The sequence below is a fragment of the Apteryx mantelli genome, chromosome 1 (assembly GCF_036417845.1).
Source record: "Apteryx mantelli isolate bAptMan1 chromosome 1, bAptMan1.hap1, whole genome shotgun sequence".
Classification (NCBI taxonomy): domain Eukaryota; kingdom Metazoa; phylum Chordata; class Aves; order Apterygiformes; family Apterygidae; genus Apteryx; species Apteryx mantelli.
Window position 1 is genome coordinate 171,731,587 of NC_089978.1, and position 15,470 is coordinate 171,747,056.

Consider the following 15,470-nt stretch of genomic DNA (forward strand, 5'->3'; position numbering starts at 1 on the left):
TTTTATTTAAAATGAATGCTTTAAACGCAAAACTGTAAGTGACTAAAGATCTGATAAGGTTGCTAAGTAAGTCGTCATGGCAAGCATGATTGATTTTGAGTAGATGTGAAGCAATGTTAAAATGCATACATACACCAGAAAACTATGCCATGTACTTTATATCATGCAAAAAAATATACGTCCCCTGTAGATATCAGTGTCCGTCTGCACACAGCCATGTCTCTGAAGGCTGCAGAGACAGGACCTCCTGCAGAAGCAGTGGAAAGGGAAACTATGTTGCAGCAGACACACTCCAAAGCAGTCCAGACTTGCACAGAAAGTGTGAATTTAATCTGTTGGCCATCACTGTGGGTCAAACACCCACACAGCCTGTCCGGTTATGTAAGGGATGGGAAGAAGGATGAGCCCAGGATAGCTAAGGCAAGGTGATAATAGGAAAGATTTCCAGCGCCACAGCCTGCTCCTTGAAGAGACAACATCGCTGTTCAGCTGCATGAATGTGGCGGTTCTGCTGCAGCTGTCTCAGGACAGAATTAAAACAAGTGTTTTAGATGCCTACACCTGTCTGCAAGTGAGATAGGGAAATCTGTGTACTTTGAATCCTTCTGGCTGTTGGACACTTCTGATCTAATAAGTATCTTTTGATAGAAAAGTGAGGACTGTGGTTGTGACTCAGTAAAGGAGTGATCGTTAGAAGAGGAAGCAACTAAAAACGTTTATTTTTTCTTGTTGTCATGTAAGGGAAAGAACTTCTGTCAGGTTGCTGCAGGGGCCTGCTCTCTCTCTCTTCTTAAAGAAAAGAATAGTTATTAATAGCTGTAGAGTACTATTTTGTGCTTTATTACCCAGCAAGAGTGGAAACTACCACACACTGGTGGTGAAAAAAAGTAGCCTAGTGAAGCATTCATGAACTTTACTGTTTCTGCAGAAGCACAGGGAGTATTAAAAACAAGGTGGCAAAACTATAAATAGCTGGGTTTAATGAACGCTAGGACATAACTGAAGTAACTGAGAATGACTTAATCAGGACACAGAGATGTTTAATTGTGAGCAGAATGAGTCTACTGAAAGGACAGACTGAACAGAAGAGGAGGAGATGCAGGACTGGTGCCTGCAGAAGGAGACACAGGCTGGATGCCATGCCTCGGGTTGCGTTGGGATTTCATGTGGAAAACTAGTCAAAAAATCTATTGGGGCAGGAGTGAGGGAGACATGCTTGGCTAGGCCCACAGCCCAACTCAACAGACAACCGTCCTGTCCTTGACTGTGACTGCCCTGAAGGCAGGGTCTGGTAGGATAATAATGAAAACTCTCCACCAGATTTGCATCCAAGTCGTTGTCTCTTCCAGTCTCCCAACTGATCTTTCGGGGGTAGCTCTTCACTCTTTAACTGATTTCGATCTGTCTTTGCCCCTTGGAAACCTTCGACTGTGTAGCCAATCCTTCTGTCCTAACACTGTTCCTGTGCTGCAATGTTCATGTTCCTGTTTCTCCTGCAATTTCTTTTCCTTTCGGACTGCCAAGAGCAGCCGTCCTTTCCTTTGCTGCATTTCCCTTTCGGCACATACTCTCACATAGATTGCACACAAATGTGCTGCCTCTTCACTTATTAGCACGTGAGAATCCTCCCATTCCTGCTCAACTCATCGTTGGGTGACAGGACTGCAAAAAGAGAGTACTAGTCCTTTATGTAGGTGGTATTCAAGTCATTTATGAACTCCTTAATCAAAAGCATCCATAATGTGAGGATAACAACACTTCACCACTCAAAGAAGTAGTCAGATGGGAAGAAATGTTCATACAAACATATATAAGAAGTCTCTAAACCAAGAGAGGCAGGCAGTTTTTGTGATACATTTTCCTGCAGAAATTAATCTTAAGTGATGAAACAATTGATGGGGAGCTAGAAAAGCCAATTATTATTATGTCTTCTCTCTGCAGTTGAAGTTTTCATAAATCAGATTCTACCTGCCTGACAGCACAATGCCTGGCTTTAGAAACCATTAATCACAAGCCAACTGTCTCAATCACTGCATTTAGACACAAAGTGTAGAACTGGAAAAGAATCAGAAGTGACTGTAAAATAATGAAAGCCCTTTTACAGTTAACCCTGAAGGTCAGAAAACATTAGAAAAATCACAGAAGGACACAGAAGTCCTGAAGAAACATCGTAAGGCAGTTTTCTAAGCTAATTTTGCAGAGGAAACTCAAAAGAAATACAAGTTAATTTATGGAAAGACTCAGGAGGAAATTACAGGGCATTTGATGCAACCTAGTAATATGTAAAGTCGAGATTTCATGCACTGGAAATTAGTGGTTGGCAACAGAAAGTCACAGTGCTTTTCACCAAAGGCTTAACACAGGTTGCAAGAATTGTTAAAGGCTATTTAAGGGGAAAAAGGCAAGCATCTGGAACTACTTGCATGTGAACTAGCTTGGAACCGAGCTAAAACACAGGGGAAAAAAAAAATTTCTTCACTCATACAATGACAGCAGTAATGACATTTGAAGGCAATGTTTACGGATGATCTTTCAAATTAAAAGTTTTTCTGAAAATGAATTTCAAACACTGAATTATCTAAGAAAATAAAGTCATTAATAACTGTAACAGATAATAAATGAGATGTGGTTTGTTAAAGAAATGCTATAATACATTTTTTTTCTTAGTTGTAAAGAAAAATCATCTGGAAAATACAAAGGCTCTTAATCAGTATCCTGTTTTCTTTTCAGCTATGCATTTGAACAAAGTAGATTTCCATTTATCTGACAAACTGAGAAAATGAGGAAACTTCCGTTCGGTAAAGGAGAATCACGCAAAGGAGACTGCACTGTAACATATAATACAATGAAATTGCCTTAAACCCACTCCTGTGTCTCCCAGACTACGAAATACAAACAACAGGAAAAGTCGGATTCACCATATGATCCTTCTATAGCAGCCAGAACCGTTACCCATCAAGAGGTTACAGAACAGCCAATAAATTGGCAGAGAAAATGTTATGGGAGTTAAATTAAGGCTTGGTAGGCACTACACAATGTGAAGGTTGCACTCCTGATGCTACAGGATGGTCCTCAGTCTGTATCTAATTCACAGTTCTCTCCTGTCACCAGCATTTGCACTGCTCGCTTCCTAGCAAGGATCGCTGTGTCCTTTTCTGCTGATGAACCCCCCATACGTCACATGCCTTTAATAGTTTCCTATCTCTCACGAAGTGTGACCAGTAATACCACATCACGGTGTCCTATTAGGAAATTGTGTTCCCTTTCTCTGCTCGACTCCCTTTTACAGTCATCCCACTTCTTTTAACACCCTTCTTTTAACTAGTGAAGCAGTTGAACGCTTTAACCAATCTTCTACCATTGCAGCTTTGCTTCACTTTCAATAAAGGCTGTTGGCTGAAAGGCTATATTAGATCATTTCTTCCCATCTGAAAATGCAAGCTGGTTTCAGCAAAGAGAATTCAACAGCCCAATTCCCTTTTTAAAAAGTAAGTAGTAACTAATTAGGAGAAACTTGTAGCTCTCTAATGTCCTAGCACCAAGTCTTCTATATGAAGAAATCCTCCCCTGCTTTTCCACAGGAGAGATTCCACCAAGAATATCTCCAAGGTCAGGCTCACATTGTGTAGGTTTTCTATTTAAAATGAAACATTTCTGTGAAATACTAACACTCAGCCATGCACAGTGCTTTTCATCAGTCATTGAGCAAATTATTCGCTGAGGGGTGCAGCTGCTTGCCTGCCTGTGAGAAAGCAGGCTTGTTTCCTCAGCCTGTGAAAGGCTCCATGACACATCCAAGCCCCTTTCAAGGCAGTTTTATTTCTCAGTAATCAAATATAAGCACAGCGTGAAACCACACAGCTCCTCAGCTCATACTGGACCAATGCTTTTAGAAGCATCTCGCTTTCAACTGCTCTGCTTGAATATTTCCTTCAGAAGCCCATCTCTATTCAGTCCTTTGCAGGGAGCATCTGACCCTTTCCAGCAGAAAGTGGTAACTGCAGGGGGCTGGCTGGTCCCAAGGTCCGTGGCCTTTTTTGAAAAGGCAGGCAGCTGGGTCAAGGGACCATTCTAATGTAATTCAAAACCAACACATTCCTTAGCTCTCTTTTTCCTGTTACAAATGGCCTGAGTTTTAGAAAATCTCTCCTGTCTTTCCTTCTTCATGCCCAGCACTTCTTCCTTCTCCTGTCCCAAGAGCCTACCTGCACAGTGGTCAGTTTAGGAAAAGACTTGTGGAGCTTCCCCTGATTTTTAGGAGCCTGCCTGTGCCCTGTTTTAAGTAGTTTGGGATTTGCAGGCAGATTGCCTACTAATTGCCTTGCCTGTGCCCTGCCACTGGTTTCAGAGTTGAACTGCCTGCTAGATGCTTCTCTGCATCTTCAAGTGTCTATATACCTTAAAAGTTTGGCACCGAGTGTCTGCACATTTGCCTCAGTATCTTCCTACCACTCTCATTTTGGCTGTTTTTTATACTTTGCTCTGGACAGGTACTCTTTAAAGTTCAGCTATTCTGGGACCTTGGAAAGGGGCAAAATAAAATACTTATAATATTGCAAGACTCATAATGCAATTCAGTGAGCAAGTATGCAAATGCATTTGAAAATTCAGCTTGGAATTTATCTGATGTAAAAAATAATAATTGCAATCTTTTAGACAGAGATTTACTTCCAAAGAAAGGAGAAAAAGATACCTAGGTCTCTATATGTATATTCACAGGTCTTGCATGTCATTTCAGTGCATGTGAAATTGCATCAGCGAGAGAAGAAAAGCTGACTCCTTCCATTTTAGCATCCTGTTAAGTACAGTTCTTGAAGGAAAGAAGTGCACAGCTGGCCTGCTTCCCCAGCCCCAAAAGCCTCACCGTTCCACCCAAATCCCTTTCAGCACACAGCTTTAGTTTTCAACATAAATCTTAGACAAAACACCAAACAAAGCCATTCCCCTCTCCAAACTGGCGTCTCTGGCTCCATCTGTGTGTTTCTACTGCAGGATCCTCTCTCCTTTTCTGACAGTCTTGAAAGGGAATACCCAGCTGCTTCTCACCTGGGTCTGATAAACTGCTGGACCTTAGAGGGGCAAGCTGCCTTATTAACCTTTTATCAGCACTGTTATCTCCTATTTAAAAATCAGGAATACAAAGTACAAAGGCAGTGAACAATATTCTAGAAACGCTATCTGTTCTTTCACTTCCTCATCCATTCGCAGACAGCCTCCCCCACAGATACTGAGCCTTTCAGACCACTTCCCTTCTCTTTCCTTTAGTGCAGGCTGCCCACAAGACCCTATCAGTAATTGCATGCATAGAAGTAGCACTGGGAAAGGTGTTAAGGCAGTGTTCATTAAGTTCAGACTCAGCTATCCCCTGAGCGTGCGTGTGTGCTAGAAATAGGAAGAGCCAATCGATACCACAGGACCAGACGTTCCTGTGTAGTCTGCTAGTATCAGGCATATTGATCTTGCCTGAAAACTACTGCTCTGCAGAACTACTGGGTTTTGTATCCTATGGCTATACATAGCAGAATATTTAAACTTACCCTGTATACGAAATGAATGTCAGAATGCAGTGCACAAACAAGGAAACCAAAGATACGGTATTTTTTACTAATATTTAGTCATAAACTTCTTTTCAAAACACATTCTGTGGTAATTTAGCAGCTTCATAAACAGCTGTAAGAAGATTTGACCATAAATTTGCCAGTTCAAGAGCTTTCATCAGAAAATGACAAGTCAGAAAGGTTTCACAGAAAGTTAGTCATTTCAGTGGGCCTCCTAAATGACCCAGCCCTTGGCCTAGCTAGTTCAATGGGTTGCTGACCAGCCAAATTTCCAGGGTCATGTGGCCTACTCCAGTGTGCGGCATCTTACGACCTCCAGGTCCTTGCTGTAAAAATGGAAGAGTGGCAGAGCTGGAAACTCCAGTCCTATTTAAGGCTCAGGGTCTTGGCCCTGGGAAGGCCTGACTTTTCCTCCAAAGCTACTGGTCTTTGCATTGTCCCTGCCATGGAGGTGCTACCCTGGCAGGTTCTTATCCCAGGCTCTGAGGCTCACTATTCAGTCACACTTCCCATACTCTTATGTCTCTGATAGGAAGTTGAGAAGCAGGGAAGCCATGGAAATGATTGGAAATGCAGAATTTTAAGTGCTCAGACTCAAAATCATTTGGAAATTCTGGAAACAAAGTGCTCTGGTTATTCTGAAAAGCTTTTTCAGACCTTCTCATCAAAAAAAGTCAGAATTTTTACACTCTCCAAAATGCAATAATCCTTGCTGTCCCTTCTCCCCTCAATTCCAGAATGTCAGATATCAGAAAGAGAATTGCAGCTTTTGGAGAGACCAAGGTGTAAGTGTAAGATAGTATCCACTTTGTAGTTACTTTAGGAAAGGCAAGAAATCTATGGTAAAGTTCAGAAACTTAGCTAAGTTTCCCAGAGTTTTTGTTTTTAACCAAGCAAGTAATTAAATCCCACCACACTGAAACCTTTCTAAATTGAAGTTCATAACATGGAAGCCCACAGTAAATCACTGCTGCCTAAATATTAGCCACAAGCAAATACAATAGAAAAACAGAACCTCTACATTCCATTCTTTCATTCATTGAAGTGCAATTTAGTTTAAATTCAAAACATATGTTTACATTTTTGTAGCACACTTTAAAATAATATGCAAATTTTAATACCTTGAGACTTCATTAAATCTTTGACTATTAAAGCATGCTGACACTGAAGAGCAACTGCTATTCGTGAAACGTCTATTGGTGAAACACCAGTTAGTTAACCCTATCGCATTTTGAAGCTGTGTCTGTAATAATAATTCTGTTTTGCTTTAGCCAGGTACTTAGCCATCACTTTAGTGTCTAAGAGCCTTAATTTAGCTTCCTAGAAAAAGGCTGTAGCCGCTTGTGTTTGGAGGGAAGGCAAACCAGCAAACATACCACTGTTCTGAATTCAGACACTTGCCACAGCAGCCAGTCTTCGTTTAGCGTGTACAGGGCCTTGCAAGTTATCGCATCGACGGGGCCTTTGTTTATCCGCTGATTGAGGGTTGTCACTAGCAAATAGAAAGGTTCACCGATTGTCTCCTAGGACATGAAACAAACACAAGAAACATGTTTATTTTCGCAATCACTAAACAGGCTTGAATAACTAGAGGAAAAATCAAGAGTAACAAATTGAGTTATTTCCTTTAAACCAACTTTTTATCTTGCAGTTTGAAAAGAAAAATCCCTCTGAGCAGATTGATCTGGTTATTTGTTCAACTTCCATCCTTTGCTTTTCAGTGTGAAAGTCTCATGCAAATAGTGAGGGACACCTGGAGCGCGTGGCAAGCCAGCTTGCAGCCCCGTGCTGTGCACAAGCACACTCCGGCAGAGCTGCTCCTCCTCCACCTGGCAGCCGCGTCCTAGTCCCGCAGCAGAGCAGATGGGGGCGAGACATGCGAGTGGTCACACATGTACTTCAGAGACCTCTTCTGCTCCAGACTTGCAAGAGGACAAGCTAGCATCCAGTTTCCTTTTAAACTGGCTTCTCCCCTTGCGGTCCCTGAAAAAAAGCCTTGGGAGTGAGGTGGCAAGGCATGCACTGGTGTATCAGTGACAGAGGAAACAAAACTGGGACTTCCCTCTCCTGCCTGAGCCCCACGCTCCAGCCAGAGAGCTGGGAAAGGACGGATGGGTCTTTGCTGCCCCATGACACTGCTCCTCCAGCCCGGCTAAGGGATCTCGAGAACACATCTGCCCTGACTCTTCCTTGGCTCTCTCCTGGGGTTTCAGGGAACCGGCATGAGTTGCTGTCCCCAAACTGTGATGCTGCTGTATTAACGGCAAGTGCAAGGTTTGATGTGATACCAACAGTGCGATACCATCACACTAGTAAACAGCACTGGAATCACAACCAAACACTGAAACCGAGAACAAAGTGCTACCAAGAGGGCTAAAATAGCTGTAAAAATGAAAAAAAATGTTTATTTTGTTTTCCCCTGAACTCATTTAATTCTTGAAACCTGCAACGTTGTTTGAAGGTTAAAAAATTTGGAAGGAAGTTTAGTTTTCCAAAAGACATTATTCCTTAAATTTCCATTAAATAGTAGCTTTCTAATGGCTCACACAGGAAGGTACAAACTGCGTTTTAACAAATGCGTCAGTCTTTTAAGATGATCAGAATACAACTCATGGAGATGAAACAATATCCGACATGAGAGAAGGATATGCTAGAGTTGCAAAATTACCCAAAACTCAGCCAAATACATAACATGATCATCGCTTACACACCTGCTCTTTTCCTTTGTCCACTTGATGCTAGATTGAATGCATTAAACAGACCCCTCTAGCATTCCTTCTGGAAGAAATCAGTTAAAAATATTCTCCATTTGTGTATCTTACAGGATGAAAAGATGTACACATACCCGGAGAAAACCAGAAAGGCAGACAGACATCCAGTTTGTCAGCAACTTTTCTACCACAGATTCTGTTCGTCTGAGCAGGAGTTTAGGTTGGACATTGCTTGACTGCTCCATCAAGTCCTTTGTCAACACCTCCAGAATATGGGTTAGATAAACCAGCTTAGTTTGTAGTGCAATAGTCAAGAAAGATGCAAACAAGCACCTGTTTAAAATAAAAAGAAAAAAAGGGAGAGAGAGAATGCTAATGTTTGTGATTTTTTTCCCAATCATCTGTAACAACAGAAACACCTTTCAGTGCCATTCCTATCCTAGGCTTTCCTTCCTCAGGGACTCAAACTGCCCACTGATGCAAAAATATAAAAAAATTCAGGTCCATCTGTCCCTATGATTATTTTTTTAAACACAAAATTTGTGCCTATAAATTTAATTCTGCAGAAGAACACCTGTTTCAGTGACAGAACATTTCTAAACTGTAAAACTGTTGATTTAACTGCAGGAACTGTTCATAGTTTTGAAGTGAATTTTCCTGCTCCTTTGCCCCTGTGTTTACATGTACAAACATTCTGATTTCTTTTTAATGGCTTGTTTAATGGCAATGATGTCTTTTCTTCCTCAGCGTGTGCAGATGGAGAAAATGGAAAAATACTCTGGAACAATGCAAACTTGTTTTGCGAGAAGTGGAAGTTACATTTGTGTGTCACAATCCATGTTGTTTTTTTCTGTTAATTCTTTGTCTTGAAGATGATAAGCATAATCATACTATACCTGTCTTTCACAGAGAAATTTTTCTGCTTTTCAAGGGTGTGAATGAGAGCAACAAGAAAGTTCTTGTTACAAATTAAAGCATGCAACATGTTGAATCTTTCATCCTTGCGCGTTTGGTCTCTGCTCTGGAATAGTTAAACAAAAATAAGCAAACTGTAGTTTGGCTATGATGGCTTCTTAATGCTCAGAAAAAATGATAAGCACATAGGAGATAAAATCCTGGCCTCAGTCAAATCAGTGGGAATTTTGTATTTATTTAATGGGTCCCAGGATTTTACCTAAGATGTATTTGTGTCTGTGTACAACACACAAGAGTACACACATGCAGAGCACATATTTTCTTTAAATACACAAAGTAATGCCAATAGTTAAGTTTGCCTGTCATGTCATTACTAGATTCTGTTTATCTTATTTAAATAAGCCATAATATACATTAAGTAACAGAATCTTGTATTTCAAATTCTTCTTTATGCATAAATCCATGTAACTCTCCCCACGGGGGAAGGGAACATATGCAGTCTGATAGGAATATGAAAACACTGAGATGAGGGATGCAATCACACATGGAAAACACATTTATGAAGACATATCACACTACATTGACTTACCTGTGGCATGTCTTCAGTGAAGATGGATGCAAAGCCTCCTGACTAAAATGCAAGACAGGTGATATTTCATTCTGATGTATACCAAAAGCTTCTAATACATGCACATTAAACATGCTAAGCCTAATGGCATAAAATTTGAACTAAAGCAATGGAAGCTCTGGGTCTAAGCGTGGCTACAACACATATATTCTACACAATGACCTCTGCAAAGGTGCTGTCGTGTTCACTTACACACACACACACACACACACACACACACTCTCTCTCTCTCTCTCTCTCTCTCTCTCTCTTAAATACAAACTGTGAAACAACCAGAGGAAAGGTAAAGGTTAAAAATAATTGCAAATAGGGAGCAAGCATGGTAGTATTAAACCAAAGAATATGGGAAATGGAAAGAAGGCAGAAATAATAAGCCAAATTTAGCAAGTAAAGCAAAAAATCAGACTGAACATAAGGAATAATTTATTAAAGCCGTAATATCCATTTAATTTAATATCTACAAGCATTAAGCACAAAGCAAAAACTATAAAGCCAGATTCATTATAGAAAATGGAAGCAGCAGGAGCTAGAAGTCAGAAATGAAGATGGGATCTGTCAATTAATTTTAGGTATCTGACTCCCTCTTTCAGCAATTCATTCCATCCTGAGACAGATGTCTCAGGCAAGTGGGATGAACCACTTTCTCAAGCTGCCTGTCTCTTTGCACCGACTACAGAAAATGCTTTGGTGGAAGCCTCTGATGTTCCTTTTTAAAAAGCTGAAGTTAGATGAGATAAACCCCACTGAACTCACTGGAAAGCAGAACGAGTACAACATGATAGACATAATTTAAACAGATGGGGTTAGCAAGGGAAGTGCCGGTTTGTCACTTTGGCCATTCTGACACCAGGTTGCTTTCTACTACCTCACCGTTTTTTCTGTTCACCCATGATGTTTGTCTGGGAGAGCACTTCTCTCCTACCACACCTATACGGCACAAGGTATGTTTGGACACTCCAGCAATGTAAATGATAACTACTTGGCAGGAAAAATTGGTATGCAATATGTTAAATAACTTGCCTGACACTACAAGTCAAGTCTGTAGAGAGCTAATAGCGGTGAGTTTACCTCTGTGGTATTGGTATTTCAATCAGGGGCAGAGTTGAACTGGAAACAATTCCAGGATGCAAGCTGGCATGAAAACTCACCAAGGTGAAAAGTGAGCCCTTCCCCTTTTGACCTCACATAATGGAATGGAGTGATATGTTTTGTGCCTTTTTTCTTTCCTTTTTATTTGCATAAAGCATTTCCACCCAGACAGCTTCTACAGTGTTACAGTTTGGGCAGGGGAGTATCAGTGGGAAAAGATGTATTCCTAAAAATAAAACACTATTTTAATGCTAATATGCCTGGCAACAAAGCAAACTGAAAGGAAATAAATGCAGAAAATAAGGTTTCATTACTCCATTTTCTTCAGACCTCCTAATTACCGCATACAAATTAGACTGGGAGCATCACAGCAGTATCAGCAGAGATATTCCCAACACCCTCTTGTGTGAGAACTGGACTCAAAGTATATTAAGATTGTGCATATGTAATTGTTAAATATGAATCTGCTTTAGTATCTGATGGTATCTGGCATCGTACAGACAAGGAGCCCGATTCTGTGTCCATCACATGGGTTTAACTTTATCACACTGAGCTTGCAGTGGGACTATGCACAGTGATAAAGTGAAGCTGCACGCAGGTAAGACCGCAGGACTGGGCCACAGCAGTGCAGCAGTGATGAGCAACATACCTGCTGGCTATAACTTAAACACCACGGCACCAACCACAGGTGGGAACTCCCTGGTGTCAGTTACACAACAAAACGTTACGGGTTGAAAATAGAGCTTCTGCCAGCCTAAACTGGACAGCACTTAAGTACATTTCTGACAGCAGCTTGGAGTAGAAGGTCAGCGTGGCCTTAGAGCAACCTTTCCCTCTCTTCATCTCACAAGTCTAAGCAGGAAGTGTCATGATGTAAACATGCTAGCTAACCTGACTGCTACCTGACTTAGTGTAGCACAGAAAGTGAATACATGAGAACAAAAAAAGCCATAGAGAAATTACAGCTCAGTTAGGACGGCCTCAAAGGCAGGCAGCTTAGTGAGGCTGGGCAAAAAAAAAGTTGATGCACACACAACCCTTGAATATTCAAAAACAGTGCTTTAACTATAGCATTTAGGCTTGAGGGAATAGAGATTTACAGCTCTAAATGCTCTTTGCTAGTTTTTGATTTAAGAAAAATTTCTTGTGAGAACAGTGTTTAATTACTGTGTAGTATTGACTTTAGTTTTTTGATCCTGATCTTCCTAGCTTTTCATCATTATGCAGGACTGACAACCTGAAAGACTTACAGATATTTACCTCTGGAAAGAAAGTTCTAAGAGCAAAGTGTTTGTAGTCAAGGAAGGGAACGGTTCCAAAACTATCCACCACATCTAATTCATCCATCTGCAGTTCAGCAAATCCTGAAATAACAACCCCCCTCCCCACCCAGAGAGTTAGTTTAGTTAGCACAAAATCATCTTCACAATTATAACTTGGCCCCAAAAGCTGTTCCTTAAAAAAAGAGTTTTCAGGCAAGAGGAGTTGTTTTTCTAGCTGAAGTCCTATGGGCTGGAAAGTTCATTTTTATTTTTGCTTTTGTTGAAGGAAATCAGTACATGCAATCCTACTAGCTTAGTGCCCTCTGCTACTGCAGTGCACACCAGCATTAAAGAGGAACTCTGATACTCACAACACAAAAATATTCTATTTCTATTTTATAACAGCTGTAAAATTAAAAGGTTTGTATAATGTGACCTGCTTCTTGAACATTTCAGTTCAGAAATTATACTGTACTTAAGCATTACAAAGCGCTTTAGACCTACCCTCACGTATTTCTTTCCGAATCTCATATTCCAACAGTTCAAGCTGCTGACTCTGTTTGCGAGTTAACTCTTTGGATTTGTATCTAGTAACTATGAATGCCGCTAAAAAGGGAGGGAAAAAAGATACTGAATACAGAAAATTGCAGGACAAGACAACTCCTGTATAAGACATACAGACTTTAATTTTATTTTAAGAAACAGAAAGATGAATATACATTTGCATTCTTCGGAAGGATTATTGTTTCTACTGTCATCAGTGCGGTAGTATCCATGAGCCCCAGTTATCTAGATCAAAACCCACACTTTTAATAAAAAAACCTTTCTTAAAAGGAGGTCTTAGAACTGTCAATCCAACTTTATTTAAATATACAGCACAATCTGCTATGTACAACCTGCACAGTCAGACAGAGAGCCTAACAAGCAGTACTGCTACTATTACTCCTAGCAAGCTACTTAATGTAGCACCGATCAAACAGGAAAAGCAGTTGTTTTGAACAGGAAATCTACTTCCAAACTGTTAACTTACTGAAACCTATTTCGAGAGAGGAAAGGCACTAGAGATGGTTCCCGTAAAGGTAATGCACATTTTAAAAAGAAACCCAACCAAGCAAAAGAACAACAGCCCACATATATAACGATAAAGCAAAATTTATCAAATATGTAGCAGATTAAGGAGGAGCGAAAAAGAGGAGGGGATATCTCCTCACCCCCTCAGTTTGATAATGATCTACAAATTCATGAATCACCCAGATGCGATCGACCAGAAACACCTCAAACACTGCCTGAGGATAAGCGGTTTGATAGGGAACGTCCACCCCCAGGGATAGGAGGCGAGTCTAGTGCTGACAACTGGAAATGCCTGAGTTATGCCTCAAGAATTTGGATATGAGGTCTTGCCTCATTAAATGCTGGTGAATAACCCTAGAAGAATGGTCAAAACTAGTGTTGTAACATGCTGTAGTCTAGCAAGATATACTTCACTACCAGACCAGAGTTAACTTTCTCCACTCTCATTTGGAACAGGGGAAAACATCAGATTGTTTGCGACTGTCACAGACATACATATGTGTTTGTTTGTGCAGTGACTATCATCTCTTTCAGAAAATCAAAAACTGAAAACACATTATTGTACTTACCTATAATGACACCCACTACAATAGGTAGTAAAATAAGAACATACAAATATATGTGTGATGATGTTGGTTTGACTTCATGCTCAAAATTTCCTAATTTGACCTGAAGAAAAATAATGCCTGTGTTAGTAGAGGGCAGATGCTGTATCTATGCTCAAGATCTCAAGATGACATTTAAAGTATATTAAAAAAAAAAAAGAGAGAGAGAGAAAGGCCTTCCAGGCACATGCAGATCTGCAGATCATTGGGAAAACAGCAGCAATTGGGAAAAACATACGTGAACCAACACAAACTTAACTGTTACCGTATTTGATGTTTAAGCAGGAGAACAGAGCAGTGTCAAGAGAAAAATATGGAAGTCCTCATGGAGCACCAAGTTTTGCTGTTGCTCACACTGTAAACAAGAGTCCTCAAATGAATATAAACCAGGGCAGAATCTAGCCTCAGACTGGCCAAAGGGCTCATGCACTTCAGAATCACTGCTAAACATTTTGGCATTTTGAAGTGAGTAAGGCACTTGCTGATAGTTAAAAAACATTTCTTTGAACTCACAGTGTTAATCTGCTGAACAGAAAACTAAGGTAAGGCTCAAGCTGATAATCAGGGAAGTAACATTTTTGATAGCGGCCTTGCCCAGAGTCCTGTTCCCTATTTCCCTGCAGAAGTTTCAACCTCTTTATTTGGCACTGTAGGGTGTTCCTGAAGGTCAGCTTAAGATCAGATATAATCACACGTACGATATCCCCCAACAGCCACTGGGCTTGTCCAGGGCAGACAGGCATGAATTTTTAGGAACACACCAAAGTGCTGAAGTCTGCCAGATGCCAAACTGAGGCATTCGCCACTGATAATTATGGCAAACGAAACTTCACAAAGGAGGATCTCTACGAGCACTGTGAAAACACATAAATAAAGAGTAGTGAAGACTATAAACAGACCAGAGGCAAAAAATATGCTTCAACAAAAGAAAAAGCATACCACTGAGTACCGGGGGCAGAAATGAGCCTGAGATAATTGAAAGGGAGAGTCGGGCTGCAATTACTGCGGGTTACAGCCGAGCAGGCCGATATCAGGCTATTTCAGTCACCCGCCGGTCACAGGTGACGAGCAGCCGGGGCAGCCGGAGCCTGCCAGCTGGGCAGCCACTGCCGCACGCGGACACACGCAAGCAAAGAAACCCCACCGGGCTGGGAGGACGCAGCCCTCGTATTTCCGGGGCTGCGAAGAACCAAGGGCAACGCAGACCGATTTCTCCCATCACATGTAATTTTTCCCTCGGGTGGTTTGTGTGTATCCACAGTGCCTGTGCAAAGTCCTGTTGGTCTGAGCCCTCCTAGGGAGCCATTTGCCTTTCCAAGGCTGAGCCGCTTCGGTGGCTCGCGGTGATCCCGTGACTGACACCCCTCTTCCTGCCCTCCTCTCAGTTCCAACCAAGGCACTCCCGGAACAGAAATTCGTGTTGCTTGCCCCCCTCTTACTGAAAACTGAGGCAGAGCATTCATTTAATTTTGCAGGTTATATTTAGATTATCTCTAATCTTCACCACAGCCTTCTTGCTCAGTGCCCCATCGCTTTCCTAAGCTTTTTTTTTATCTTGCTTAAGAATCATGGATTAAATATGGCGTTCCTGAATTCATGCTGTCCATATTCCTAAATTCATTTAATTCTTC

General features: G+C 41.1%; 1 protein-coding gene across 1 annotated transcript in view; it reads right to left on the reverse strand.

Annotated features, from left to right (window-relative positions):
* Window positions 1-15,470, reverse strand: part of PLXNC1 (plexin C1) — a 71,482-nt gene that overhangs the window by 17,315 nt on the left and 38,697 nt on the right. Inside the window, exons 15-21 of the mRNA XM_067312526.1 lie at window positions 13,804-13,903; window positions 12,668-12,769; window positions 12,162-12,265; window positions 9,774-9,815; window positions 9,166-9,290; window positions 8,404-8,602; window positions 6,935-7,081 (exon numbers count right to left, since the gene is read on the reverse strand). Of these exons, the coding sequence (XP_067168627.1) occupies window positions 6,935-7,081; window positions 8,404-8,602; window positions 9,166-9,290; window positions 9,774-9,815; window positions 12,162-12,265; window positions 12,668-12,769; window positions 13,804-13,903 (819 nt within the window). The remainder of the gene's footprint in view (window positions 1-6,934; window positions 7,082-8,403; window positions 8,603-9,165; window positions 9,291-9,773; window positions 9,816-12,161; window positions 12,266-12,667; window positions 12,770-13,803; window positions 13,904-15,470) is intronic.